At 48.7% G+C, this 27,108-nt stretch overlaps 1 protein-coding gene across 2 annotated transcripts in view; it reads right to left on the bottom strand.

Moving 5' to 3' along the window:
- The window catches only part of EFR3B (EFR3 homolog B), a 161,917-nt gene that overhangs the window by 132,251 nt on the left and 2,558 nt on the right, over positions 1-27,108 (bottom strand). Inside the window, exon 2 of one of the 2 annotated variants that reach the window (XM_034766785.1) lies at positions 10,696-11,177. In XM_034766785.1, the coding sequence (XP_034622676.1) occupies positions 10,696-10,702 (7 nt within the window). In that variant the 5' untranslated portion in view covers positions 10,703-11,177. Of the gene's footprint in view, positions 1-10,695; positions 11,528-27,108 lie in introns of those variants that run through there. The other variant, XM_034766784.1, reaches the window with a different exon arrangement.

The raw sequence follows: 27,108 nt of genomic DNA, 5'->3' as shown, positions 1-27,108 counted from the left end.
GCTGACTCAGGCTCGCAGGGCTCCGGCTGCGGGGCTGTTTCACTGCTGTGTAGACGTCAGGGCTCGGGGCTGGTGCCCGGGATCTAGGACCCTGCGAGGTGGGAGGTTCCCCCGGAAGTCCATGCAGCAGTGAAACAGCCCCGCAGCCCCGAGTCAGCCGGCATGGCCCAGCCCTATTTTTTCCTTTGGTGTGTAGACTTACCCTGAGACACTTGGGCTGGCAACAGCACTGGTGGGCGGAGGAATCAAATAGCCCCCCGGACAGCAGCACCTGGAGTCCTCAACCAAGATCAGGGCTCCAATGTGCTAGGTGCTGTACAAACATGGTGGGAGACGGTCTCTGCCCCAAAGAGCTTACAGTCTAAAGAGACAAAGGAAGTGCCATTATTCCCCTTTAATAGGGAACTGCAACACAGAGATTAAGGGCACAGGAAGGGTTTGCTGGAGGAAGTTTACTGGCGCCGAAGACGACCAGGATCACCCGAGACTCGCTGCCAGACTGGAACTCTGCCCAGGACTCCTGAAGTCTGAGTGTAGACGCAGTGCTTGGTGTCTGCCCTTTTGTATTGCAGTACCACTGGACCCGTGGGGCCTCGCGTTGAAAGTAAGCCTGTTTTACCGCTCCCCCAATCTTCTCCCCTGTTGTTTTTCTCCATGCATCCCTCTGTAAATAAATATTTCCCTATCCTATATTCACTGTACTATTGCAGGGTACATGTGTTACTCCAGGGGGGTTGGAACAGGTGCCCCTGGGGTAGAAGGGACTTTCCCTGTGCACGCCTTTTCTTGGCCAACTTGGTCACAAGGGGCGCTAGAGTTACACATGTCATTGTGGAATTGTCTATGAGAGGACTTTTACACCTTCCTCCATCATCTGGCATCAGCCACCGTCAGGGAGAAGCTACTGGACTAGATGGACCGCAGGTCACAGCTCCAGAAATGGAATTCACTGGTAACCGTCTCACATTCTTCTATCAAGGCGGAGACTAGCTCATGACATTCTATTACAAAATAACCCAGTGACCAAAGTGTCCCACACCTGACATTACTGACTGAAAAGAGCCAGGATATGAGCAGAGTTAGACTGACAGGCCTGACAGAGACTCATTTAACAATTCCACTTTGAGTCACAATAGGACAGCCCGAGCAGACGATTCATGGACCAGGATAGGTCAGACAGTACATTCACTAAGAAGAACAGTGTCCCATGCCACTGGGTATCTTGTCTATACAGTGATAATACTTTATCTGTAGGTACTTTTCCTCCAAGGGTCTCCAACTCACCGTCTCTGTTTTTCTTTTCCTCCTCTGTCTCAAAATCTGCTTGCTGTTCACCGCCAAACATTCTACACTGTTAGACAGCAACCTGAGACAAACGCCTGAGAAATGAGGTGCATTGAGTGTCTAGGTTACTGGGACTCCGAGACCTGCTGGGTAAATCCGGTTCCACACAGAATTTACAGGATCACACTTTGTTTGTAAGTTCCATTTACAGTAGCTGTGGATTGGTAGATGTTTCAATACATGGTGAATCCTCTGTTATACAGTCCAGCATGTCAATAGGTTGCTTATAACCATCGATCACACCTTCTTACCGATATGCTTATAACCATCTAACATACTTATAACTTCTAGTCATCATTTATCAACCCTTTAGAAACTTTTTGCCATGGAGCTTTCATATAAAGGGTGATTGTTTACGGTATGTATATGACCTTAAAAAAAATAAAGTGTCATTTGTGGGCAATTGTGTGCCTTGGTTTCCCTATCCGTAAGAGACCCTTTTGGCGTTTTTTGTATAAGTGAGAATTTGCCCTAGTGTCCAGGGCGAAAAGAAATCCACCCTCCCAACACCTGTCCCCCTGCCATGCTCCACCCCAGAGATTATTGCATTTCAGTGGTGCTGTAAGGTGCTTTAAGATGAATGATCTAAAAGTAAAATATTACTAGAGAGGATCCCATTTCTGTAATTTGGCACGGCAAGTCACTCTTCATAACCGAAGACATGAATATTCACCGTCACACAACGGATGCAATGTGCAACAGCCTAAGTTAGCCTTACCCGTTTGCTATAAAATGTCAATTAAAATAATAGCAATGTCTTCTCACCAGAATGGTTTCTGATGGGCATGCTGATGCAGAAAGAAATGAAATAAGCCTGCACTGCCCACCAGAGCTTCACCGTTCTCCAGATGAAATGCTAACTCTGAAATCTGCGGCCCACTGAGAAACCCGATTCCTGAATGTGCCTGTACCCATCAGCTTTGAACAGCACATCAGTGGGCAATGCAGATGTCTGTTTAGAACATAATTAGCCTGAATACAGAGACAAGCTGCTAACACCTTGAGTTGTTCCCATTTCAGGTCCTGCACCGTAGGCAGTGGATGATTGAAAAGCCCTGACATGAGGAGAAAGAAGCAGACATCTGATAAGCCAAGGAGCGGTTTGCTCAGAGCAACTTCAGAGCATCGGGGGAAAAAAGCTTTCCTAGCAGCTGCAAGATACTGTGGCATAATCAGGACATGTGGAATTAGTGCCACCATGAAATGCAATCTGTCTGCACATGAAACGATAATGTCTTACATAACTGTGAAATCAAGGAGACAAATTTACGGAGGGCCAGGATATTAGCAAGAGCTGATCCCTTCTTAGTTTGATTTAGTGATAATTTTATCACAACATGCAGGCATGTTTATGAAGGACAAGTACCAACGGTCCTGGAACTCAGGGGATAGTTCTACTGTTTACGGATCTGCCTCATCAGTGAACTTGCAGCTGCCCAGAGCCAGATATCACAGCTGTCAGATACATTGCATACATGCTGCATCAAGGGTTAAAACCCAGTGCCCCTGGATTCCAGAACCTTTGCCTACCACTTGAACTGTGGCATAATCACCGTTAACCAGCCAACGTAATAATCTTGCAGAAGCCTCTGGCCACTAAAGCAGAGTGGCGCATAAACACATTAGTCAGTTAATTACAACACGCAGCCTAGCCTGCAGGGCAATTAAAGCCACACATTTATCTTGGGCATGAGTGGTGATGGGAGAATATAGAATCCTAGAAGATCAGGGTTGGAAGGGATCTCAGGAGGTCATCTAGTCCAACCTCCCGCTCAAAGCAGGACCAACCCCAACTAAATCATCCCAGCCAGGGCTTTGTCAAGCCGGGCCTTAAAAACCGCTAAGGATGGAGATTCCCTCACCTCCCTAGGTAACCCATTCCAGTGCTTCACCACCCTCCTAGTGAAATAGTGTTTCCTAATATCCAAACTAGACCTCCCCCACTGCAACTTGAGACCATTGCTCCTTGTTCTGTCATCTGCCACCACTGAGAACAGCCGAGCTCCATCCTCTTTGGAACCCTCCTTCAGGTAGTTGATGGTTGCTATCAAATCCCCCCTCTCTCTTCTCTTCTGCCGACTAAATAACCCCAGTTCCCTCAGCCTCTTCTCGTAAGTCATGTGCCCCAGCCCCCTGATCATTTTCATTGCCCTCTGCTGGACTCGCTCCAATTTGTCCACGTCCTTTCTGTAGTGGGCCCCCCGAAACTGGATGCAATACTCCAGATGTGGCCTCACCAGTGCTGAATAGAGGGGAATAATCACTTCCCTCATTCTGCTGGCAATGCTCCTACTAATACAGCCCAATATGCCGTTAGCCTTCTTGGCAACAAGGGCACCCTGCTGACTCATATCCAGCTTCTCGTCCACTGTAATCCCCAAGTCCTTTTCTGCAGAACTGCTGCTTAGCCAGTCAGTCCCCACCCTGTAGCAGTGCATGGGATTCTTCCGTCCTAAGTGCAGGACTCTGCACTTGTCCTTGTTGAACCTCATCAGATTTCTTTTGGCCCAATCCTCCAATTTCTCTAGGTCACTCTGGACCCTCTCCCTACCCTCCAGCATATCTACCTCTCCGCCCAGTTAGTGTCTAGCCAGCTTTCTATCCACCTTACAGTGCATTGTAGTCCAATATGACACATCCTGTGCTGATATCTCAGCGTGGAGAGAGAGGGAAATGTGGTAACATGGCATCGCATTGTAACAAGGGGGTTGTTTTGTCCTGCTGACTAAAGGCAATCCCAACGACTCCCCACCAGGAGGAAATGCTGTCTGGGGAAGGTAGCAGCTTGTTGCTGCAGGACTGGACACAAGAGACACGGGGAGCCCAACCAGGAACATAGAGGGTAGCTGCCGGAGGGACGCTCTAAAGCTGCGTGGGACAGGATTCCAATGGGTTCACTTAGCTGCTCAGTCCCGCAGGCGCTAGGTTGAATTCTAATGCAGGCCTCGAAGGAGAATGAGTTTCATGGGTCTCAATCCAGGCCCCCATTTGTCCACATCAAACACCACCGCACACTTGGGCATAATTTTCTGTGTTTGTATCTGCCCTGCCATGACTGACTAGCAGGGGCCCAGCGGGTCAGGAGTGAGGGATATCAGTAGAACTGTGGGTGGGAGGATGCTCACGAGCGGGTTGTGGGTCAGGATGGAGGGGTGTTAGCAGAGCTGGTGAGGGTGTGTGTGCCCAGGCAGAGGTGTAGTTGGGGGCAGGGGGGTTGTTGTCCCCCCCCAACAGGGCCAGCTTTATGGGTGGGAGCCGTGGTCCGGCAGCGAGGCTCGTGCATTTAACTTAATGAACAAGGATGGGCCCCTGCCAGCAGCCCCCCTGACCCGTGACTTTCTCCTCCTCACGCCCCAGCAGCCAGGGGTGCCGGCTGTTTGGCAGTCCCGGTGGAACCCACGCTGCCGTGTCTCGCTGTGCGGTGCCACGGGAGCCCAGCATGCAGCGTCCCCTCGCACCATGAAATACAGCAGCCCCAGCAGGAAGGCAGCCGCAGCAGCATCAAGTCCAGTTGCAGCAGCCGGTGCCAGAGTGGCCGCAGTTCCCGTGCTCAGGTCACCACAGCGGACAGCAGCAGCTGGGGCTTCCGTGCAAAGCGGGGCCCGGCCCCCCCAGGTAATGCACAACTTGCTGCAGGAGCGCCCGCCGCCGTGTGTGTGTGTGTGTGTGTGTGTACAGACACCCAGACTGGGGCAGCCCCTCTCACACTTTGCATTTCTCGCACCCTCAGGGACACACACAAACACAGGCACATGCCGGTAGACACACACACGCAGCTCCATTCACTCATCCTGGCTTGGCATGACAAGCTAGACCCACATAACCAAAGGGGAATGGAGACTGAGCCCTCACGGTCCCCGTGCGAACACTGGGGCAGGCGCACGGGCCAGCGGTGACCCCATGGCAGGCCGAGTGCTGCAGCACAGAGAATTACACAGATGAGGCTCCTCGCCCGTTCCACCTATCACAAACCAACCAGCACAGAGACTTCTCAGAGGCACGGCAGCTAATTGAACCTCCCGGCACCCTTGGAGCTGCGCATTACTCCCCATTTTACACAACAAGGAAGCTGAAACAGACCTGTCCAAACCCACAGATCAGTGGCAGGGCTGGGATTAGATCCCCAGGAGTTCCCGAGTCCCAGCTCTGGGCCAAGGCACTCTCTAAAAAGTGTCTCCCAAGCCTCTAAGTCCACTCCATGACACTTCAGACCCAGAAAAATGCTTTCTTCTATCTCCAGCTTCTTCTTCCTGGAGGAGGCCTTAGTCCCAGTGATCCCTTTCTTTGTTATCACCTCCTAGCTGGATTGTGGTAACTCTGTCTGGGGCTAAAGGTGGAAGCAACCCAGAGGATGCAACTTATGCAGAATATAGTGTCCGACCTCCTCAACACGCCAGGCCTCCTTCAGCGCATCACCAGTGTCCCCTTCCCAATCCTCTCGTTGCTAATTTTAAGCCCTCGGTCCCAACTTTCCAAGCTATCGACAGCTACACCAGCAACCACATCTCCATCCACGGCAGCTGCTCTCTTCTGCGACAGTGCAGCTCACAAAGTCTAGGACAAAGCGTGTGACAGCCTGAGACAAAGTACTCTCGGGTGGGGGTGTCCGTTGCAGAGTGAGCTGCTGGAGAGATCAGAATGACCCGAAGAGTGATGGCATTTAGAGCATGCCACAGGACCCTCCCTTCTGACCAAGCTTAAGACCATAAGAATGGTCATACTGGGTCAGACCAATGGTCCATCTAACTCAGTATTCTGTCTTCTGCCACTGGCAAATGCCAGGTGACCCCAGAGGGAATAAACAGAACAGATAATGAACAGAATCGCCCATTTCCCAGCTTCTGGCAAACAGAGGCCAGGGACCCCATCCTGGCTAATAGCCATTGATGAACCTATCCTCCATGAACTTACCTAGTACTTTTTTGAACCCTGTTATAGACTTGGCCTTCACAATGTCCTCTGGCAAAGAGTTCCACAGCTTCTCCACCTTAGCAGGAAGCAGATCTACCTACAACATATGCACATCACCTACCGCAACAGGGCCCCGATCCTGGTTGATCTTGGTCATAGTGGATCACAAGCTAAATGAGTCAACAGTGTCACACTGTTACAAAAAAAGCAAACATTATTCTGGGATGTATTAGCAGGAGTGTTGTAAGCAAGACACAAGAAGTCATTCTTCCGCTCTACTCCATGCTGATTAGGCTTTAAATGGAGTACTGTGTCCAGTTCTGGGTGCCGCATTTCAGGAAAGAAAGGGACAAATTGGAGACAGCCCAGAGAAGAGCAACAAAAATGATTAAAGGTCTAGAAAATAACCTATGAGAGAAGTTTGAAAAAATTGGGTTTGTTTAGTCTGGAGAACAGAAGACTGAGGGGACATAACAGTTTTCAAGTACATAAAAGGTTGTTACAAGGAGGAGGGAGAAAAATGGTTCTTGTTAACCCCATGGGCTTAAATTGCAGCAAGGGCAGTTTAGGTTGGACAGTAGGAAAAACTTCCTAGCTGTCAGGGTGGTGAAGCACTGGAATAAATTGCCTAGGGAGGTTGTGGAATCTCCCTCATTGGAGATTTTTAAGAGCAGGTTAGACAAACACCAATCAGGAATGGTCTAGATAATACTTAGCCCTGCCATGAATGCAGGGGACTGGACTAGATGACCTCTCAAGTCCCTTCCAGCCCTATGCTTCTATAATGCCTCCTAGATGCTACTGTACTACAAACAGTAAGGTGAAGAGCAGAACCCTCTTTGACGTTCACTACAAACCTCACTATGCGGATTTCCAGGTGCAGCGTTAAGATACAGCAGCGGTGGGAGCTACAGAAAGCCCTAAAGCGGATGGAACTGACCACCTTGTTCTGAAGTGCAGCTGGAGGCTGGTCCAGCCTCGGCCTATGGCGATGCTGTCACAACACCCAATGCTGTGTCTCTTAATAGATGTCGTTTCTGTTGGGATATGTAGGGGTTAAGCAGAGACCTGGGAAACCACTGGTGTGCAGACATGGTATTGGGGAGTAGAGGCACAAGCAGGCACCGCTTCTGCGCTTGATAGATAAAGTACAGTACCTCTGTGCGCTTGATAAATAAAGTGCTACCCCTCTCCCTTCCCTTCTCCTTGTTAAGGACTGATAAGCGTTGCAGCTGCATAAGGAATGTGGGGATCTAAAAGATACCCTTGTGTAAAGCCGTGTTATCTTCCCCCTCCCTTCCTTTCCCAGCTACCTAACCAAGCTCAGGGTCCTGGCCCCTTCCTCCCTTCCCTGCAAAGTGCTGCTCCAGGGAATTTGTGTCTGCAATTATTGTAAAGAAATGTAACTTTTACTTTACAGCATTTGAAGATCTCTGTAGAATATACTAACGGTAATCAGGGGCGGGGATAATTATATTCAGTATATAGTTATTAATATTCATTGTATGGACATTCATATTACTCAATAAGGGGCTTGGGAGTGTTGCAGTGATTGTAGATATTTACATACTAACTTAGATAAAGAGTGCTGTAAGTAATTCAACAATTGGGTTGAGGGGAACAAGTACCCCGGTAAAGAAGCCCGTCTACTCAGTCCGCCTCTGGGTCAGCCTGCTCATTCTCTAACCAGTTCCCATGGAAGGCGAGCTCGGGTTCCCCCAAACCTGTGGAGAGCAGGAGGGGACAGGCCGGCTCACCCTTCTCTGAAAAGCAAGCTGGGATTGATCTGTTGGGCACAGTTCTGTCGTACCACCGAGAACTGTACCCAACAGGCCCTAATTCTAGTTATGTCAAGGCCCATTTATAATGCTGTGGCAGTATAAGGTGGCCTTAAAGTGAGTGGAAACAGCCCCGCCCCTCCAAGGATCCCCCCCACATCCTGGTCATGGCTCTGCTCTCAGGCCCCCAGTATGGTGTGGGGGATCCTGGGTGTGGCAGCATGTGCTGCATTATGGCTATTCTCTGCTTCCCATGCCTATATGGGGCTGCAGCAAGGAGAAGGAAAGTGACAATAGCTCTTGGGGTGCTCTGACTTAGGGCCCTCCATAGCGCTGAAATACAGGGAGTGCAAAGGTAACTGAAAACTACCTTCACCCCAAGCACAGGAAGAATCACGGCGAGTCTGGCGCTGCGAGAGCGACAGAACTGTGCAAACTCCATAAGGCCACTTCACAAGGGCTCCTGCACAGTGCGAGTCAGTTTCCATGTCCCTTTCATTCATCTGTCAGTTTCGTTTTGAGTTTCCCCTGAAAAACCACACTTGCATCCAGGCTGGCCCACGTGTCACCCAGACAGTCTGGGGAACAGCAAAGCCTTCCATTCTCCGCTGGGTGGTAATAATAAAGACCTGGGCTGAGTTAAGGCTGGCCCACCCCCAGAACTACCACTCCTCCATTGCTCGGGAAGGTGCCGTCCTTTGCACAAACTCCCTACAGACCACAGCTAAAAACCCCTTGAAGCCAGGGATGGGAAAGGCCCATCAGATCACTGCTGTGCCCTACACCCCAGTGTATTCTCCTGTGCTCTGTCCAGTCTGGTCTCTGAAGCCCCAAGCAACGGTGCTTCCATCATTTCCCATGGGACACAGCTCACAGTCAAGCTGTTTTTCCAGATAGTCCAACATTTTCCTGTTCTTCTTGGCGTAAGATCTAACACCAAGGTACCAGAGCTGACAACGATCTCCTGCCCAGCAAACACACTGTTCTTCCAGAGGGCAGATGGAAACTCCTGTGGTTTTTTCTTTTAACCCCTTCACCTCTGAATTTTTTTTCCAACTCCATAAAGGACACACAGCATTTGCCGGTCTTAAGCGCAATGTTTTATTGACACACCACACTCTGGGGCTGGAGGGAGAAAGGGCAGGGAAAACTTGACTGCTGCAGGTTTCAGGGGGCAGCCATGTTAGTCTGTATCAGCAAAAGCAACAAAGTCCTTGTGGCACCTTCGAGACTAAGAAATGTATTTGGACATAAGCTTTGGTGGGCTAGAACCCACTTCATCAGATGCATGGAGTGAAAAATACAGTAAGCAGGTATATATATTACAGCACATGAAAAGATGGGAGTTGCCTTACCAAGTGGGGGGTCAGTGCTAACGAGGCCAATTCAATTAAGGTGGACATCGCCCATTCCCAACAGTTGACAAGAAGGTGTGAGTATTAGCAGAGGGAAAATTACTTTTTGTAGTGATTCTAACAGACCTTGGGAGACAGGCCAGTCCTCGCTTACAGACAGCCCCCCAACCTGAAGCAAATACTCATCAGCAACCACACAACAAAACCACTAACCCAGGAACCAAACCCTGCAACAAACCCTGCTGCCAACTCTGTCTGCATATCAATTCAAGGGACGCCATCATAGGACCTAACCACATCAACCACAACCGCAGGAGCTCGCTCACCTGCACATCTACCATGTGATTAAAAAATATTTAAAAATTTAAATAAATGGAGATATCCCATCTCCTAGAACTGGAAGGGACCTTGAAAGGTCATCAAGTCCAGCCCCTGCCTTCATTAGCAGGACCAAGTACTGATTTTGCCCCAGACCTCTAAGTGGCCCCCTCAAGGGTTGAACTCCCAACCCTGGGTTTAGCAGGCCAATGCTCAAACCACTGAGCTATCCCTCCTCCCCAGGGTGATATATGCCATCATGTGCCAGCAATGCCCCTCTGCCATGTACATTGGCCAAACTAGACAATCTCTACACAAAAGAATAAATGGACACAAATCAGACATCAAGAATTGTAACATTCAAAAACCAGTAGGAGAACACTTTAATCTCCCTGGACATTCAATAACAGACTTAAAAGTGGCAATTCTTCAACAACAAAAATTCAAAAACAGATTCCAACGAGAAACTGCAGAACTGGAATTAATTTGCAAACTGGACACCATCAAATTAGGTCTGAATAAAGACTGGGAGTGGTTGGGTCATTACAAAAAATAATTTCCCCTCTGGCCTTGTTAGCACTGACCCCCCCCCCCCCAATTTAGGAAGGCAACTCCCATCTTTTTATATATATACACATACACACACACTGCTTACTGTATTTTCCACTCCATGCATCTGATGAAGTGGGTTTTAGCCCATGAAAGCTTATGCCCAAATACATTTGTTAGTCTCTCAGGTGCCACAAGGACTCCTCATTGTTTTGACTGCTGCAGTTGCCGTACTGCCTGCACCAGGCAAAACTATGGGGTAACTTTATTGCTTCTCGCATCCCTAGACCAGACAAACATTACTCAACAGGTGAGAGCAACCCTTAAGGTACAAGGCAAGCAAAACAAGGGGTTAAGTCCTTTCTCCCGTCACCTTCCTTCCCACATCCCCTGCCATGTGCTGCCATTAGTGCAAACAGCTGCAGCTCCCTCCCCCCTACCTGTCATTGCTGCTCTCAAGAGCCGGGTTCACACTGCAAGACCGGTCCCAAAGTTCAGTCCAGCCAAGGCAGGGAGGGAATCCGTGTGGGAGTCTCTCTCCCCGCAGTCTGGCTGGCAAGTCCCGAGAAAACCACCGACACCGCCGCTTCTACTGCCCCACGATCCGTCAGGAAGAGAGCCCCTCTTTGAAGAGGCAGCAGCAGCAAAACGAGAGCGAGAACCGTTTAATGAAGTTACTTGGTGCGTTGGCTGCCTCGTTCTTTTCCCAAGTCACGCAGACAGCCCCGGCCGCGCAGTTTCCTTTTGAAACAGGAGCGATGAGTAATAAGCCCTGCCCAGAGCACAGCCTCGGCGGGAGGAAAGAGAACAGTGACTTGGGGCGAAGTGAAGCAGAGATCCCTGAAGGCCCGTTTACCGGCACCGGGGCGGCCAAGCCTACAGCTTTCTTTCAGGCACTTTGGACCTCCAGCAAGACAGCAGCCTGGAATGATAAAATCATCGTGTGTCCTGACCAACAGGTGACTGGCAAGCAGAGGGAACGGAGACAGTTAGGAGAGGTGGAAAGGGGCCCAGCTCCCTCCTTTGTCAGACAGGTTCCTCCCTGGTCTGACTGCTCCTTCCTTCCTCCCCCCCTCCGCCTGACATTCTCTCACAGCTGTTTCCATGGACACCAGTAGCTGCCACAGAAACCGCAGCAGGGACTTCAGACATCAAGAAATCCCCCCCTCCATCGGTCTATTGCTCCGTCCTTTCTGCAGAAGAGAGGTGGCTTCCCAGCGGAGAGCCTCCCACTGAAGTCTGCGAGAGTTTTGCCATCAGACTTCCACAGGAGTAGGATCGATTCCCCTAATTTGTCTAGCAGTACCAGGGAAGAGGAATGGCCCAGAGAGAGAGACACACACACACACACACACACACCCCACACAGCTCTTGAGAAACAGGAACGGGAAGCCTCAAGTTTCTTGGAGGGGAAGTGGGGGTGGACAGATATCGACCACAACTAGGCTCAGCAGAACAGCCAGGTAGTAACTGGTGTGAGGAAGGCAACTGAGCTTTCAACAGGTGGAGAGATTATTTGTGGTTATTACAGCACTGGGGTCATCAGTGCTACAATAATCAGGGTTGGATATTAGGAAACACTATTTCACTAGGAGGGTGGTGAAGCACTGGAATGGGATCCCTAGGGAGGTGGTGGAATCTCTTTTCTTAGAGGTTTTTAAGGCTCGGCTTGACAAAGCCCTGGCTGGGATGATTTAGTTGGGGATTGGTCCTGCTTTGAGCAGGGGGTTGGACTAGATGACTTCCTGAGGTCTCTTCCAATCCTAATCTTCTATCATTCTGATTTTGGAACTATATGGCAACAGTGGGGCTAGACTCAAGGGCCAGAAGGGACTATCACAGGGGTCGGCAACCTTTCAGAAATGGTGTGCTGTCTTCATTTATTCACTCTAATTTAAGGTTTCGCGTGCCAGTAATACAGTTTAATGTTTTTAGAAGGTCACTTTCTCTAAGTCGATAATATAGAACTAAACTATTGTTGTATGTAAAGTAAAGAAGGTTTTTAAAATGTTTAAGAAGCTTCATTTAAAATTAAATTTAAATGCAGAGCCCCCCGGACCAGTGGCCAGGACCTGGGCAGTGTGAGTGCCACTGAAAATCAGCTCTCGTGCCGCCTTTGGCACATGTGCCATAGGTTACCTACCCCTGGACTATCGTGGTCATCTGGTCTGACTTACCGCACATTGCAGGCCACAGAACCTCACCCACCCACTCCTGTGATAGACCTGTAACCTGAAGTCCTTAAATCACGTTTTAAAGACTTCAAGTTACAGAGAATCCCCCATTTACACTAGTTTAAACCATGCTCCATACTGCAGAGGAGGCAAAAAAAAGCCACACAGCCAGAATCTAAACCCTCTTGTTACAAAAATGTCCACTATCTTTTGAGCTAGAGAAGAATCCAGTCTGGGTCTGACATGATTAGCTGTTCTGATTACATCCAGGAGAGGGCAGCACACACATGTATCCTATATATTACACTGTAATAACCCCTATAGCTGAGGTGACATACTCTGACAGTCCCCCGATTTCTACAGCAGGGAACTGGATGCCGCAAAGGGCCTTCAACTCTGGATCTCTTTTCCCCTAGTCCCACAGACAACAGTCCTCAAACTTGTTTGAGTTTTCAGGGCTAGTGACTCAGGCTTTTGGCTACAAGCAGGTCTCAGGGGCTGGGCAGTTGAGTTTCTTGGTGGACTAGATTAAGTTCTCTTGAATCTGGGCATTCATTGGTGCGAGTTGAAGATGCACATGTGTCTAGAAAACGTGACAGCACGTTATACAAATGAAAGCAATATAATTGTACATTAAAGATAATCTAGATTTGAATGCGCTTCACACATCTCAACACCCCTGGGAGATAGATCTGTATTAACACCCCAGTTTAGAGGTGGGGAAACTGAGGCACATAGGTATGCATCTGACTCACAGCAAGTCAATGTCAAATCTGAGAACAGAACCCAAGAGTCCCAATTCCCAGAATCCCCTGCTTTCACCAACAGACTCTATTCACTCCCTCAACTAAGTGGACCTATAGCAAGTTCCTGTTGATACCTCAGTGACAGGCCATGGGCCTGTTTAGGGTATCCCTAGTAGGAATGCAATCACAGGATTGGAGCACCTGTTTCCATGTGGGATGCTGCTGCACACTCTCTTGTGACATTGCACGTGGACACAAGCAGGAGCCCTCCCTGGCTTGTGTGTCACAATGCAGCACCATCAGGTCCCAAATGAACTCGGGGTTCACCCGGCCTGCAAGCTGCGTAAGAACCACCTCCACTTCGGGACATCCCTCTCCTCAGACTCGAGTGCCACATACAGAGGTCAGAGCCGGAGTGCGCAAGTTCTGAGAAGCCAGAAGAGATGTCCTAATGGCCTAAGCCTTCGCTTTGGAGTCCCTGCATTCCACAGAAGCACAGGCTCAAATCAGCCAACTCAGCCCTTCATCCATGCGAGGCAGATCAATCAAGCTCTATGCCCTGTACTGCAGGAAGGTCCTTTTGAATGAGACCTTTGAAACCAAAGTTCTGCATGGCCATTAGAGAGCCTATGGTGCTTTCTGCAAGAGCAACATTTGCTCAGTGTCTAAACCTTAAACCCTCTTCTCTCAGCTGTGCTCTGTGCCTGGCTACAACGCTGCACCCCAGAGGTAGCTGCATTTCAGTAGTGCCCTGTGTATACAGAGAGAAATCTGATACATGGCCTATGTGCTTAATGTAAAGATTATCTGGAACCTCTCCAGGAGTGAGTTCTGCTCTCTCAGCCAGTCAGTTAAATCTTTACCTGTGCAAAGGAAGAAATTCATCCCTTTTCTCTGATGTGCTTCGGGGGCTAGCCGGTTCCCCAAGGGAACATAGCCCTGGAACAGGTCCTGGACTTTAAATGTATTTACTGTATACACCACTTTAGAGTTGCCCTAAATTATTATTTGCATCCTTCTTAAGCCATTCACACAAGGGAAAATGAAACTGAACAGAAAGCCGTCCTTGATTTACAGCTGCAGGCCACAATAATTACATCAAACAGAAGATGTGTCTTCAGTAATGAGCTCTGTAGGGCATGTAATCTGTAAGCCTGTGCATACTGGACTAGATGCTGAGCTGGGGCATCAGTGTCGCTTTAATGAAGAGAATGGAGTTACACCGATTTACCCTAGCTGCAGATCTAACTTCACAATCTGTCAATGATTCAGTATCAAAACTGAAGGGAAGAGGGGTTGTAATTATTTTAGAAACAAAATCCAGTTTCTGTTTTGGTTCGCCCCACTCTCCTTAGATTTCACTTTGGAATTAAAGTGAAACTGATCTGAAACAGACAATAATTCGGGGCTTTGCATAGTTTTCCATTCAGGGACGAACGGGAGATCACCTCTCTGCTCTCTCTTTCTTGTGACAGAACTTTTATCAGAGTACTGGCTGGTTTTATTTCAAACATGCCAAGCGATGGAGCTCAAGTGATCTCAGAAAGTTCCTGCTGGATGCATCTGTACTGACCTCTGTACTTTTCCATAAGCATTTGCCTCAAACTAAAAAAGAATCCCATCTGGTAAAGACCCCGTGCAGCTGACTGAAATGCCTGTCGGGAAGAATCTGTTAGAGATTAACACAAGCTATTAATATAACAAATGCTTTCTTAATTAACACGCTGTGCTCGTTGAATCTGAGAACCCTCAGCAGGATTGTTAGGGTTCCCTCCAACCCAGAGAGAGCCCACTGAAAACTCCCAGTTTAAAACCACGTTGTTGTTTTTTAATGAAACGAGACAGACCTCATGCAATTCACGGTAGGTGCATATTTATTCCGTCAGCATAAAAAGGCACACGTTGACCAAGATGGAAAAACTGCCGTTCTGAAAGTGGAACACAATTATCTAGTCCCCAGTCTTGTATCTAATTAGACTTGCTACACTTTTATAGCCACCCATGGAAAGTAATACCCTCTTCCCAATTAATTTGCCTTCTCGGCCCGTAGCCTCTTGCAAACGTTGACCAAGCCAATCTGAATGTGGTGAAAACACTCACAATGGATACTGAACTGGGTTGGCAGGAGTGTAGGTCTTTAATATTAGACAAAACACTGAATTCAGCTGTCTTGCCTTTTGTCACCTTACTTCCCCAATGTGTTGCAATGAATTGCGATACAGCTCCTTTGCACCCATAGATTTGGGGTAGGAATCTACATCTTCAGTGACCAGTGCCAGAAGGGAAGGAACGGATTTGGGATTCTGTTCCATGAGCAATGTCTCAACCTCATCTTCCCCCAACTGCCCTTTGTGACCTTAGGGCCTCTCTAGATTTCCGTGTTGGGTAAAATGTGTGCTATGTTTTGATGCAAGTCCCTTGTGGTCAGTGCCAAATTTCAACACACCTATAGTAGCTGGATGCAACTACAGAGACATGCTCTCCCAACATGTTCTAATGAGCGTCATGGGGCATCCATTCTCGTTTCTTCAATCAATCAGCCAGGAGGCTGACGGTGGTTTCTTATCAAGTTGGAGACTTCACCTATCTGTTATTTTTATGGCTGCACCACTGAAGATGGCTAATTTAAAGTCTAAGGAACAAGTTGCACCTGTCTCTTTTTTTCAGCTTTCTCATTTTTCAAAGGTTGCCCAGCCATCATCTCTTTTATTTCTTGCTAGGGTATTCCTCTCACCCTTAATTCTATCCCAAAATAGAAGGAAGGGAAAAGGCTGGAGACACTTCAGATAGAGTGGAGGTTTAATAGAATAAGGCAACTAGAAACATGCAGTTTTAAGAAGGCTCCACATCAGAGCCCTCACTAAAGGCAAAATTCACCCTGCAAAGGACCAGCACAAGAGCAATGAAGTCCCTCTTAAACAAGGTCTCAAATGGTGTGTAGGGTCTTGTGCTGGCCCCACAACGGGAAGGCGAGAACTAGAAAAGGTTGACTATGTAGAGTGGACCCTGAAGATCAGCACCGCCTCTTGTGAATCTAGGGTTTAGATCATCTTTTTAAGTGACTGAGAGGAGAAAAGGGAAGAGGTCAAGTGCTCAAAAAAGACTGACCGAGACCCAAGAGTCAATAGGGCTTTAGATAGAAACAGAAAACCACTTCCTTCAGTCTAAGGCCTTGTCTATATTGGGGCTGTAGCCATCTGTGTAGCTAACCCAGGGGCAGACAAACTACGGCCCGCAGGCTGGATCCGGCTCATCAGGGCTTTGGATCTGGGCCGCGGAACTGCCACTGCTGTGACGCTGCAGGCCCCGTGCCGCTCCCAGAAGCGGCCGGCACCACGTCCCTGAGGCCCCTGGGGAAGGGGAAGGGGGCAGCGGGCTCCGCGTACTGCCCTCTCCTGCAGGCACCACCCCCTGCAGCTCCCATTGGCTGGGAACGGGGAACTGCGGCCAATGGGAGCTTCGGGGGAGTTACCCGCAGGCGAGAGCAGCATGCGGAGCCCTCTGCCCCCCACACCCGCCCCCAAGGGCCACAGGGATGTGGTGCCAGTTGCTTCTGGGAGCGGCACAGTGCAGCATGGCACGGGGCCAGGGCAGGCAGGCAGGGAGCCTGCCTTGGCCCTGGTGCACGCCTTTGCCACCCTGGAGCCACTCCAGGTAAGCGGCGCCGTGCCGGAGCCCGAACCCCAACCCCCTGCCCTGAGCCCCCTGCTGCACCCCAACCCCCTGCCGCACCCCTCCCGCACCCCAACCCCCTGCCCTGAGACCCTTCCCGCACTCCACACCCCTCCCGCACCCCAACCCCCTGCCCTGAGACCCTTCCCGTACTCCACAGCCCTCCCTGCACCCCAACCCCTTGTCCTGAGCCCCTTCCTAAACATCGCACCCCCTCCCACACCCTGCCCCAGCCCTACATTCATTGCCCTGCATGCAATTTCCCCACCCAGATGTGACCCTCGGGCCAAAAAGTTTGCCCACCCCTGAGCTAAACTGATGTAGCTGCACTAACACAACCTCCGAAGGTAGCCTCGGTGCACCGGCCTGAACCGTGATTGGGACCGATGCACTGAGTTTACAGTAGGTATCTCCACTGGTGCAGCTGCACAAGTGGCTAAAATCCTCAAGGCTGGCCAGGCTGTGTCTATGCTACAGAGTCACCCGGCACCGCTACGTTGGTGTAGTTATGCTGGCATAACCCTGTAGTGTAGACGCAGCCTACGCTGACAGAAGGGGGTTTTCTGTTAGTGTAGGAACACCACCTCTCCAAATGATGTTACCTATGTCAGCGTAAGCAACGTTCTTCCATCAACATAGCTGCGTCACACTGGTGGCTAGGTCAGCAAAGCTCTGCCGGTCAGGAGCGTGGGGCTTTTATACTCTGAACAAGGTAGGGTGGTTGATCAAATGTAGACCAAGCCCAAGGCTTTAGAGCTACAGATTCGGCCACGTTGGTGGATCTGGTTACAACCTGGCTGACCCCGCCCCATCGTTCCATCTCCGAGTGCAGGTGAGTCTGAGGGCTGGTCTACACTGAAAAGTTACATTGGCACAGCTCCGTCTCTCAGGGGTGTGAAAAATCCACACCCCTGAGATGTAACTAAAATGACCTATCCCCTGGGGTACACAGCGCTAGGTCGACAGAGGAATTCTTCCATTGACCTAGCTAGTGCCTCTTGAAGATGTGAATTAACCACCGGGATGGGAGAACCCCTCCCAGCACTGTCGTGTCTACACTGATGCCCTACAACAGTGCACTGTGGCACTGCCACTGTGCCTCTGTAGCGTGGTAAGTGCAGACATAGCGTCATCCTGTCTCTGACCTGGGCTTTAGTGCAGCTCCAAATGAAGTGATGACCCCATCTACGGTGCAAGATGGAAGTGACGTGGAGACACGTGCGTTGGAGCCAGTTCAGCCCACTGTGGTTTGGTCAGACTAGATGATCCTGATGGGCCCTTCTGGCCTCAAAGTCTGTGAGTCTATGAGTAGCACAGATGGGGACCTAAGCCTGTGCTCCTACAAACTACCTTGCTGGCACTTTGATTTTGTCCTGAAACAGGAATTTTTTTAATAAGCCAAGAATTTTAGCCAGTGAGACTCGAGTCTGTCGGGATATTTTCTAAAAGGCCGGTTCTGAAGCGTCACACTCCCCATCTCTCCTAACCATCTGTCTCGGGGCTTCCTGCAGCACCTCGATCAAGCCTCAGCAGCACGGGCCTCCTGTTTGATTCTGCCTCTCGCCCACACCCTCAGCCAGCTCTGCATGTGGCAGTTGTAGATGCCAAGTCATTTTCCTGCCTCAGTCCTGTCTCTTACTCCCCTGATATCTCAGACCTCTTTGATCCCGAGCACACGCCACCTGCTCTGCAGCCTTGGGCTCCTGGCATCTGCACTGAAGATAATTAGATTGTCCTTCAGTCTTTCGTTTTAATGAAGCAAACGTAATGCTGAGACCCAGATAAAGCGAGCGGTTAAAGAACAGGGGCAGCAGAATGCCAGAACAGGTCGGGGTGAAGACAAAACAGTGCAACAAGAAGTCAAAAAGGCATCCAAGGCTGCATGTGTCTGCTGTGGGTCACTTGCCAGCTCCACCACAAACTTCCCTGTGCGTTTCAGTTTGCGGTGGTATCCGGAACACCCCCCAGAGTCAGCCGCACAGGCCTCAGCTTGGCATGATAAAGGGGGGAATTAATCCTGCCAGAATTCGCTCCAACTCCAGTCCTGATGAGAGTTACTAAACTCCCCTTTGGCATTAGCTGAGGGCCTGGAGAGAGGAGTGGATATTTCCTGGTTTGTTCAGGATTTCCCTTCAGCCAACCCTGCAAGCAGTCACAAATTAACCCTTTCTGTCCTCTCAAACCCATTCCACCCAAGGTTAGGGAAGCAAAAACCTAGCCCATTGGCTGCCTAAGGAAGAGGTGCCTAATTCAACAACTAGGCAAAACATTTGAGTGAACAGGTAAAAAGCCTTGGACGCAGTGTCCAAGTGATCCGAGAACCACAACAAAACACATGAGCACGACAGACAAATGAACGGGTTATGAAGAAGCATCTGTGTCTCCTTTCCCCCCCTTTCCTTTGATGGCTAGATATTTCCCCTTGTTTAATGTTGCCTGTGCCAGGACTTATCCATCCTATAATAATAATACCTGGGTCTTATCAGTAGATCTCAAAGCACTTTACAAAGGAGATAAGTATCACTGTCACCATTTTACAGATGGGGAAACTGAGGCACCGGGCGGTGAAATGACTTTCCCCCAGTCTCCCAACAGGCCAGTAGCAGAGCTGGGGATAGAAGCCAGGTGCCAGTGCTCTACCCATTAGACCACACTGCCTCCCCCAGGATAATTATTATTGGCCATTGTGCCTGCAGAGGCAGGTGTGTTCCACATTGCTACAGACCAACATACAAATGCAGAGTCTCAAAAAAACAATGAACACACCAGCTGCAGAGGAACAACAAAGCTCTTCTTTACTAAATAGTAGTTACTCCTGGGGGAATTCTGCACCACTGCGCATGTGCAGAATTCATGTGCTGCGCAGAATTCCCCCCTCCCACAGAAAATACATTCTGCTGGAAAGGCACTGCTGTTACACCTTTCACCCACAAGGGACCACTGTGGCACCAAAACAGAGCAGCTTCTCCTGGGCGGGAGCAGCCCCTGCTGTGGATAGGGAAGAAAAAGAGGCTGCCTTCCTCACAGTGCCCTGCCTGTGGTGTCAGGTCAAGGGAAATGTGAGATTGGGGGGGATGGACAGCGTGGGGCACATGGGGCTACTGGTGGGGGTCATAGACTGGGGTTCAGAAGGGCTAGTGGGAGGGACAGACGGGTAAGGGGCTCAATGGGAGTGGGAATGCAAGGACACATAGGGACGGGGGATGCAGGGACACATGGGGACAGGGGAAGATGTGTCTGACTGAATGAGAGAGGCTAGGGGTCAGCCAGGTCTGCATGATTGAGGCTCCTTAACAATCCCTCCCTGCCTCCCCCCAAAAAAACTGTTCCTTATTTCTCCCACCCACACCCAATAATCCTTCCCAGAAATTACTTCCTTCTCCCTCAGCTCCTCTGTTACCCACGGCTCCCCCAAGCCTTTGCACTATTTCTGAGGGGTGCGGTAAATATGTTTCTGTATTATTGTTTAAATGAATTATTACTCAGAGTTCTGTATTAATATGCCTAGTAAGGAACCTATGTGTCAAAAATCACTTCCTGAATCCTTTTGGTTGTCTGTATTGTTACAGACATAGTTGCTGACAGGTATTTTGAAATAAGTTACCAAAATAATTGAAACTGGTGTGATTATATTGTGTTGTTTTGACAAATAAAATGTGCAGAATTTTAAAATATTGTGCACAAAATTTTAATTTTTTTTTGGCTCAGAATTCCCCCAGGAATAAGTAGCTCTACTCGGAAACACAGTCTTAATTAAGGCTATGATTATGTCATGGAGGTCATGGAATCTGTGACATCCAGAGACCTCGGTGACATTATCTGCTCTGGGACTGGAGCTGTCAGCAGGCAGCCCTGCAGCTCCCAGCTGCCAGGCAGCAGGAGTCCCCCGGAGCTCCTAGGCCCCATAGGTAGGGGGGTCCCCCGGAGCTCCCAACCCCTACAGGCAGCTGGGGGGACGCCGCAGCTCCTAGCTGCCAAGGGCAGCAGGGCTCCTTACAGCTGCCCAGATTTGGCAGGCAGCGAGGGGATCCCCCGCAGCAGCCCATCTACAGCGGGCAGCAAGGGGACCCCAGAGCTCCCAGCTGCTGTGGGGGGGGGGCCGAGGAGATCCCAGAGCCTGTCCACTATGGGTGCTGGACACTCCTCCCTCCCCCATTTTGTCAGGGATATTTTTAGTAAAAATCACAGACGGGTCACGGGCTTCCATGAATTTTTGTTTATCACCCGTGACCCGTCCATGCTTTTTACTAGAAATATCAGGGACAAAATCTGAGCCTTAGTCATAATTATTGAAAGTACAACGGACTGTTAAGGTGCCCTGTTTATTCTATATAAAGCCCCAAAGTATATTATAATATGCTTGGGAAACAATCCCAGGATTTGGAACCCCATTTATGGAAGGCCTCCCAAAAAACCAAGGGGTATGAAATGTTCGCACATATTCAGTATTGCTCCAGGAGGACAAAAGCTAAGGAGTCCTGATCTTCCACTGAAATCAGTGGCAAACCCCTACTTACTTCCTTGCAGGATAGGGCCAAAGGTAAATAATGTGATACGCTTAAATGGATCTAGAAAATATTCAGGAAATGAACTGTTGGGAGTAGTTCATTTTGACTGACTGTTCCAAATCTAAAGCAATGATCTCACCTGTTTATACCGGTTAATTAGGGTTGGTAACATGGAAGGCAGATTGAATGAATTATTAATAAAAATGTGCATGACAGATCTGTAAGTTCCACCATGGCTTGACTTCAACCCATGAAGTTTTCTATATAAAAACTATATGCACTCAAATCTTTATGCACTCAAACCTGGGAAGTTTATAAACTCTCCAGAAAGACGCATGAAGAGTTTATCAGCTCAGCAGAAGAAAGGTTTTCTACTACAAAGTGTACGAAAACCACCGGGTTTGTAAACTCTGCTGTTTCTCAGCCTCACTGTCTCCCTTCCCTCAGATTTATCTCAACCCACAACTGTCAAGATGAATTTCATGTCCCTGGTACACAGATATGGGCTGGAGTGGCAAAGCTCCGATCCAAAGCCAGTGTCTTCCCAAGTCCGTGATGTGTCAGGTCCAACGTTTTGCTCTGGCCCAGTTGTCCAGCTGTCAGCAGTGCCGTTTGGATCCAGATCCAACCCTCTTCAATGTTCAATTGTGTCCAGATCTGGGATTTTGTTTCAGGTCCATATCTACATCTAGGTAACCAAAACTGCACTGGCCTCGGATAGGCCTCGGAGGAGCACACGTCAGCACCACAGTCACCAGTGTTGTAAGTCAGAGAGTGGCCCTCTTCCCTTTGAGTCAGCATCCTGCCCATGGCACTGTGGATAGTGTGGCCTTTTGTCTAAAGACTCAGGCATTCCAATACAGGATCAGAGCCAGTGCTCCAGTCTAGTCTGATACCCTGTCTCTGACAGTGGCCAGCATTGGATGCTTCAAATGACGGTGCAAGAATCCCAGTAATGGATCATTATGAAATAACCTACCCATAAAGGTAGTTTCTACCTAGCCCTGGTTGATGAATACTCCTCATACATTTTTTTATCCTAGCTAATGTAACCATGCATGTTCTCATTCACTATCAAAATGTCTAAACCTTTTCTGAGTTAAGCTCTTGATAAGTAAAGATCCCATGGCACATTTTGTAAGAGTCAAGGCATTGGAATTTTTTTCAGGACACTGGGGCTAAGTTGGTTCATTATGTTCCAACTCCCTACATTCCTCCTGCAGTGTCAGTTGGATAAGATATTCTTCACTCTCTCTCTCTCCTGTAGTGCTGCTCTGAGCTATTTAAAGGAGGCTGCCTTCCGACTTGCCAAGTCTCCTTCATTGGGGAAGTGACCCCATCTGGGATTGGTTTTCAGGCAGGATTTTCAAAGTCTCTCCCTCTTGGGAGGACGGATTTTCTTGCGTTTCAATGAGACATTTAAAAATTTCCCTGAAAATTAGGCCCCTCAAATTCCTACCGCTCAGCAATGGTGCACATTGCCTCGTGGAGGTAGCTGCATTTCTGAAATGATCCCTGGCATATCCACTCTGTATGCAACCGAAGAAGTGGGCTGTAGTCCACAAAAGCTTATGCTCTAATAAATTTGTTAGTCTCTAAGGTGCCACAAGAACTCCTGTTCTTTCTGGCATATGTAGGGACTCTCTTCTCGTTTACACTGCTGGGGTCAACTGGGGGAACTCTGCTGAAGCAGTGTAAAACCAGAGTGAGAACACAATCAACCCCATAACTTGTAAAGTCTTGAGAACTTTGATGAAAAGTGCTACACAGGTGTCAGTTATTATTGTACATAACAGGAATCTCCCCTCCTAAAATAAACCTGATTTTCCAGTGGAATAGACTGGCCCCACGGGGACTCTATTTCTCTTAAGAGCTGAATTCAATGAGTCCTAATATTGACCCAAACTGAAACCTCAGATCCAACCCCCCTGAACTTTAGGCAAGTTCAGATCCAGGCTTCCAGGCCTGAACCCATCTCTATAATGAACTGGAACCTCAGATCCAAGCACTAGGAAAGTCTGGATCTGAACTGCAGGGCACAGGCCCATCTCTCATCCCAAGGCACGTCTGTGTCACAGAAAGTAGCACCTGTTCAGTACCTGATTCATTTCTGCTTTATCATTTAAATGAGCAACTTTGGGCAAGTGTCTTCACGCCTCTGCCTGAGTTTCCCCATATGTTCAACGGGGATAATATTTACTTAGTAACATCATCTAGCATTTCCCAGTGCTGTTCACCCATAGATCTCAACGGGCTTGTAAAAGCAGGTCAGTGTTACCAACCTCATTCTACAAATTACAGTTATGCCTCATTCTACAAATGGCGAATCTGAGGCATAACTGAAGTTAAAAGACTTGCTCCAGGTCACTCAGCAAATCATTGGTAATAAGGAATGTGACCCAGGGACTCCTGACTCCCTGCCTGCTTCTGTATCACATCACTCTCCATCATAGGCTTTAGAGCAACAGTTGTCCTATCAGACATCTCATGGATTATTTGACAGCTGTGTGCAATCAGCTCTTCCTCAAGGGATCAGTAAACGCCCTCTTATGACCTCTACTCACTGTTCACATGACACCGGGACTGTTTTCTTGGGTCCCCAATTAAGCACCCTTTATGCTGAAACCAATGGGAGTTTTGCCAGAGTAAGGTACGCTCAATGCACTTACATTGTACACGTACTTAGGTACTTACAACTTTGGTGGAGATGCTCAACAATCCTGTAGCCATACATGGAGCTACAGTGACACCTGGTGGTGCATGTAAGTTTGACTCCGGTTTATGTGGTTTAATCTTAATATAAATTGAAATTACAGTTTATACCGACCCTGGCCCTCAGAGCCTACTTTTTTCCCTCCCTAGCAGCACAGATTTCATTAGTCCTGCTGCCCTCTTGCTTCTCTAACCAATTCAGACATAAGCACAGTGTCAAAGGGCACAAAGCAACTGAAGCCGTACAGAACTGGAAAGATTTCAATCAGTCAGAACAATTGAACTTGCTGAGAAGACGACTCATGAACACCTCCCTCACTGCCTGCAGACTGGCCTCTCTGACCAGCTTGTTTCTATGATGTTCACCCTTTGCTACTCGAGCACAGATACTCTGCCTGTCTACAGCACCTTTCAGTGGAGGCTCTCAAAGCTTCTTACAAACAGGAGCCTCACCACAGCTCTGTAAGACAGGCATTAAAGCCAACAGGGAAACTGAACTACAGAACTGCTGAGGAGGTTAGTTGCAGGGCCAAGAACAGAATCCAGGAATCCTTGCAGTACCCTGAACTAACCATTAGGACGCACTACCTCCCCTGTTTGTTTTTTAAGTGGGACAGTAGACAGACATACCCTCCACCCACTGTGGAAGATCCAGGTGGTTAAATATAAGAAGGAAGAGCCTCTCAATAGTGGACATGGGACATGTAATTCTCCCGTTGGTTCAGAAAAAGTCATCCCCAGACAGAGAAAAGAAGACAGTCGGACACTACCCACAACCAACCTGCACCTGGAAACACAGGCTCTTATTGTAAGGACCTGGCCCAACTCTTGGTAATCCAGTGCATCGCGCTAGGTGGCACTGGTTGTCTGGGGAGATCCTGCCTATGGGAGCTGCTGACCCAGAGCAGTGCTGTTTAGCTACGTGCTGTGCAACAGTTAATAAAGGTAACCTGTGTGAGATCTCTGACTCTGTGTTACATTCAAGGAACTATAAGAATTAGGCAGCGTGCAAGCACTGGGCAAGATCTTTCCATTCAGGTAACTGCATATAGCATCCTTCCGCTTGTCCAGCTCTCCTCATGCCCAGGCTAGCCGTCACCAGCACCCGCCGAGGCACTGATGGAGACAGACTGCAACCTCCTTTGTTCGTGACATCGTACCCAAGCTGTTACCTACTTCTGAGTCTGCCTTCCCCAAGGTCTCAGAGGCATGAGTCTGAGACTGTCCCCAGGTAATAGGACCTCAGACCCAACTGAGATTTCCTTCTACAAAAGCAGGTTTTGTAACTGGATTGTCAACAGAGAGAATTATAAAACAACCTGATGTGCAAAATATACTTCCCAAGCCAAATACAATGGAAAACGATATTAGGCAGCTGTTAAGCTTAAATTACAAAGCCCTGTAGAACATACCTGCGAATCAGTCACATCTACAAAAAACTCCTTCCCTCTCCCAAGGAAGGGTTTAATGGCTAGCAAAATCCCTCCTTCCTTCACAAGAAACCAACTTTATTCTACGAAACATCTACCCTGCTGGCCAAGGAGATAGGTTACCCCATGCCTCATCTTCTGTAGCCATTTGGCCTGACTCGGGCTTCAGCTCAACTCCCCACACGGACAACTATCAGCAACAGCCGCCATCAAGAGAAATCACTGGGGCTGAACTTTTTTATTTGCCTCTTTAGTCTGTATAAAGGACATGCCAAAGATTAGACTAGACCAGGGATTCTCACAGCACATTTTTTGGTGGCCTCCAAGTGCGGCCACCAACTCTTGCCGGTGGCCGCACTGACAATTTTTCTGAAAATAATTAACTTTAGGAAAAACAAATGAATATGCACATATACATGTCCAAATCGTTCAGATTTATTTATGTAGGTTTTTTTTTTCAGAATCAGTAATAAAAATAATGTACAGTTGTCTCTATTCATTACTGGACCTAAAGAGACTAGAAACACACATAAGGCACTTTGGATGTTCTTGTCTTTTTGTTGTTGCTGTTTCTTTTGCCTTTTTCATTGCTTTTTTCAAAGACTTGCTAGCTAGTAAGTCTGCAGCTGTGGAAAGTGCCATTTGTATGTTTATTAATATCACTTTTCACAGCAGACTTACTCAGCCCCGGCAAACTCTGGGACAAATTAAGCCCTGGATGGGGAGGTGGGCAGGGAGGCAGCAGGGCCAAGGGATGATGGTGGGTGTGATAAGCCTGGGGCTGGAGCCTGGAACCATAGCCTGCCACCACATGGTTGGAGCCCGAAGTCCTGCGGCCAAAGAAGACTCCGGGGGGTGGAGGGGGGCAGGGCCCAACCCCTGCTGGCGGCCATGGGAGAGGGGCCACTGCTTTGCGCCCCCCCAAATCACAGCCCAGGAGGCTGTGGCCGCAAGAAAAGCCCCTGGTGGCCGTATTTGAGAAATGCTGGACTTCAGCTGCAGGAGCTGGTATTTTAACTACAGCATCTAAGCCTGTTCAGAGCCCATGTGCATAACATGGTGGATAAAGCACTGCTGCTACCTTGTCTTCTAGGAGAACTTACCAACGCCTCAGAAATAAAAACGAGGAGTCCTTGTGGCACCTTAGAGACTAACAAATGTATGTATTTAGTCTCTAATGTGCCACACGGACTCCTTGTTGTTTTTGCTGATACAAACTAACACGGCTACCACTCTGAAACCTGTCAGAAATAAAAGAAAATACAAAAGCCATTAAGGACACTTCCCAGACAACACCATCAACCAGTTATAAAATAGCCACTTTAAATTGGGCAGAGACAAGCAGCTACTGTGCTAAAGGGTGAATGTCCCTCCACCCCCCGCCCCATGGCTTGCTGGGAAAAAGTTGAGAAGGGTATGTTAGTAGGGACAAAGGGAGTTGTTTCTGTGTAGTTAATATTAAAGGAGGGGTGACCAGAGGCTGCATAAACTAACTAACCAACCCACCCAGGAGTAGATATCTGTATTCAGGGTTTGTCCACATGAAGAAATGGACTGGAATAGACTATTCTGCAATTGCTCCCTTGGTGGATGTGCTATTCTGGAATAAAA

This window comes from Trachemys scripta, chromosome 3, assembly GCF_013100865.1.
Source record: "Trachemys scripta elegans isolate TJP31775 chromosome 3, CAS_Tse_1.0, whole genome shotgun sequence".
Lineage (NCBI taxonomy): Eukaryota > Metazoa > Chordata > Testudines > Emydidae > Trachemys > Trachemys scripta.
The sequence above is the reverse complement of the archived record's forward strand: the minus strand, read 5'-3'. Positions and strand labels throughout refer to the sequence as shown.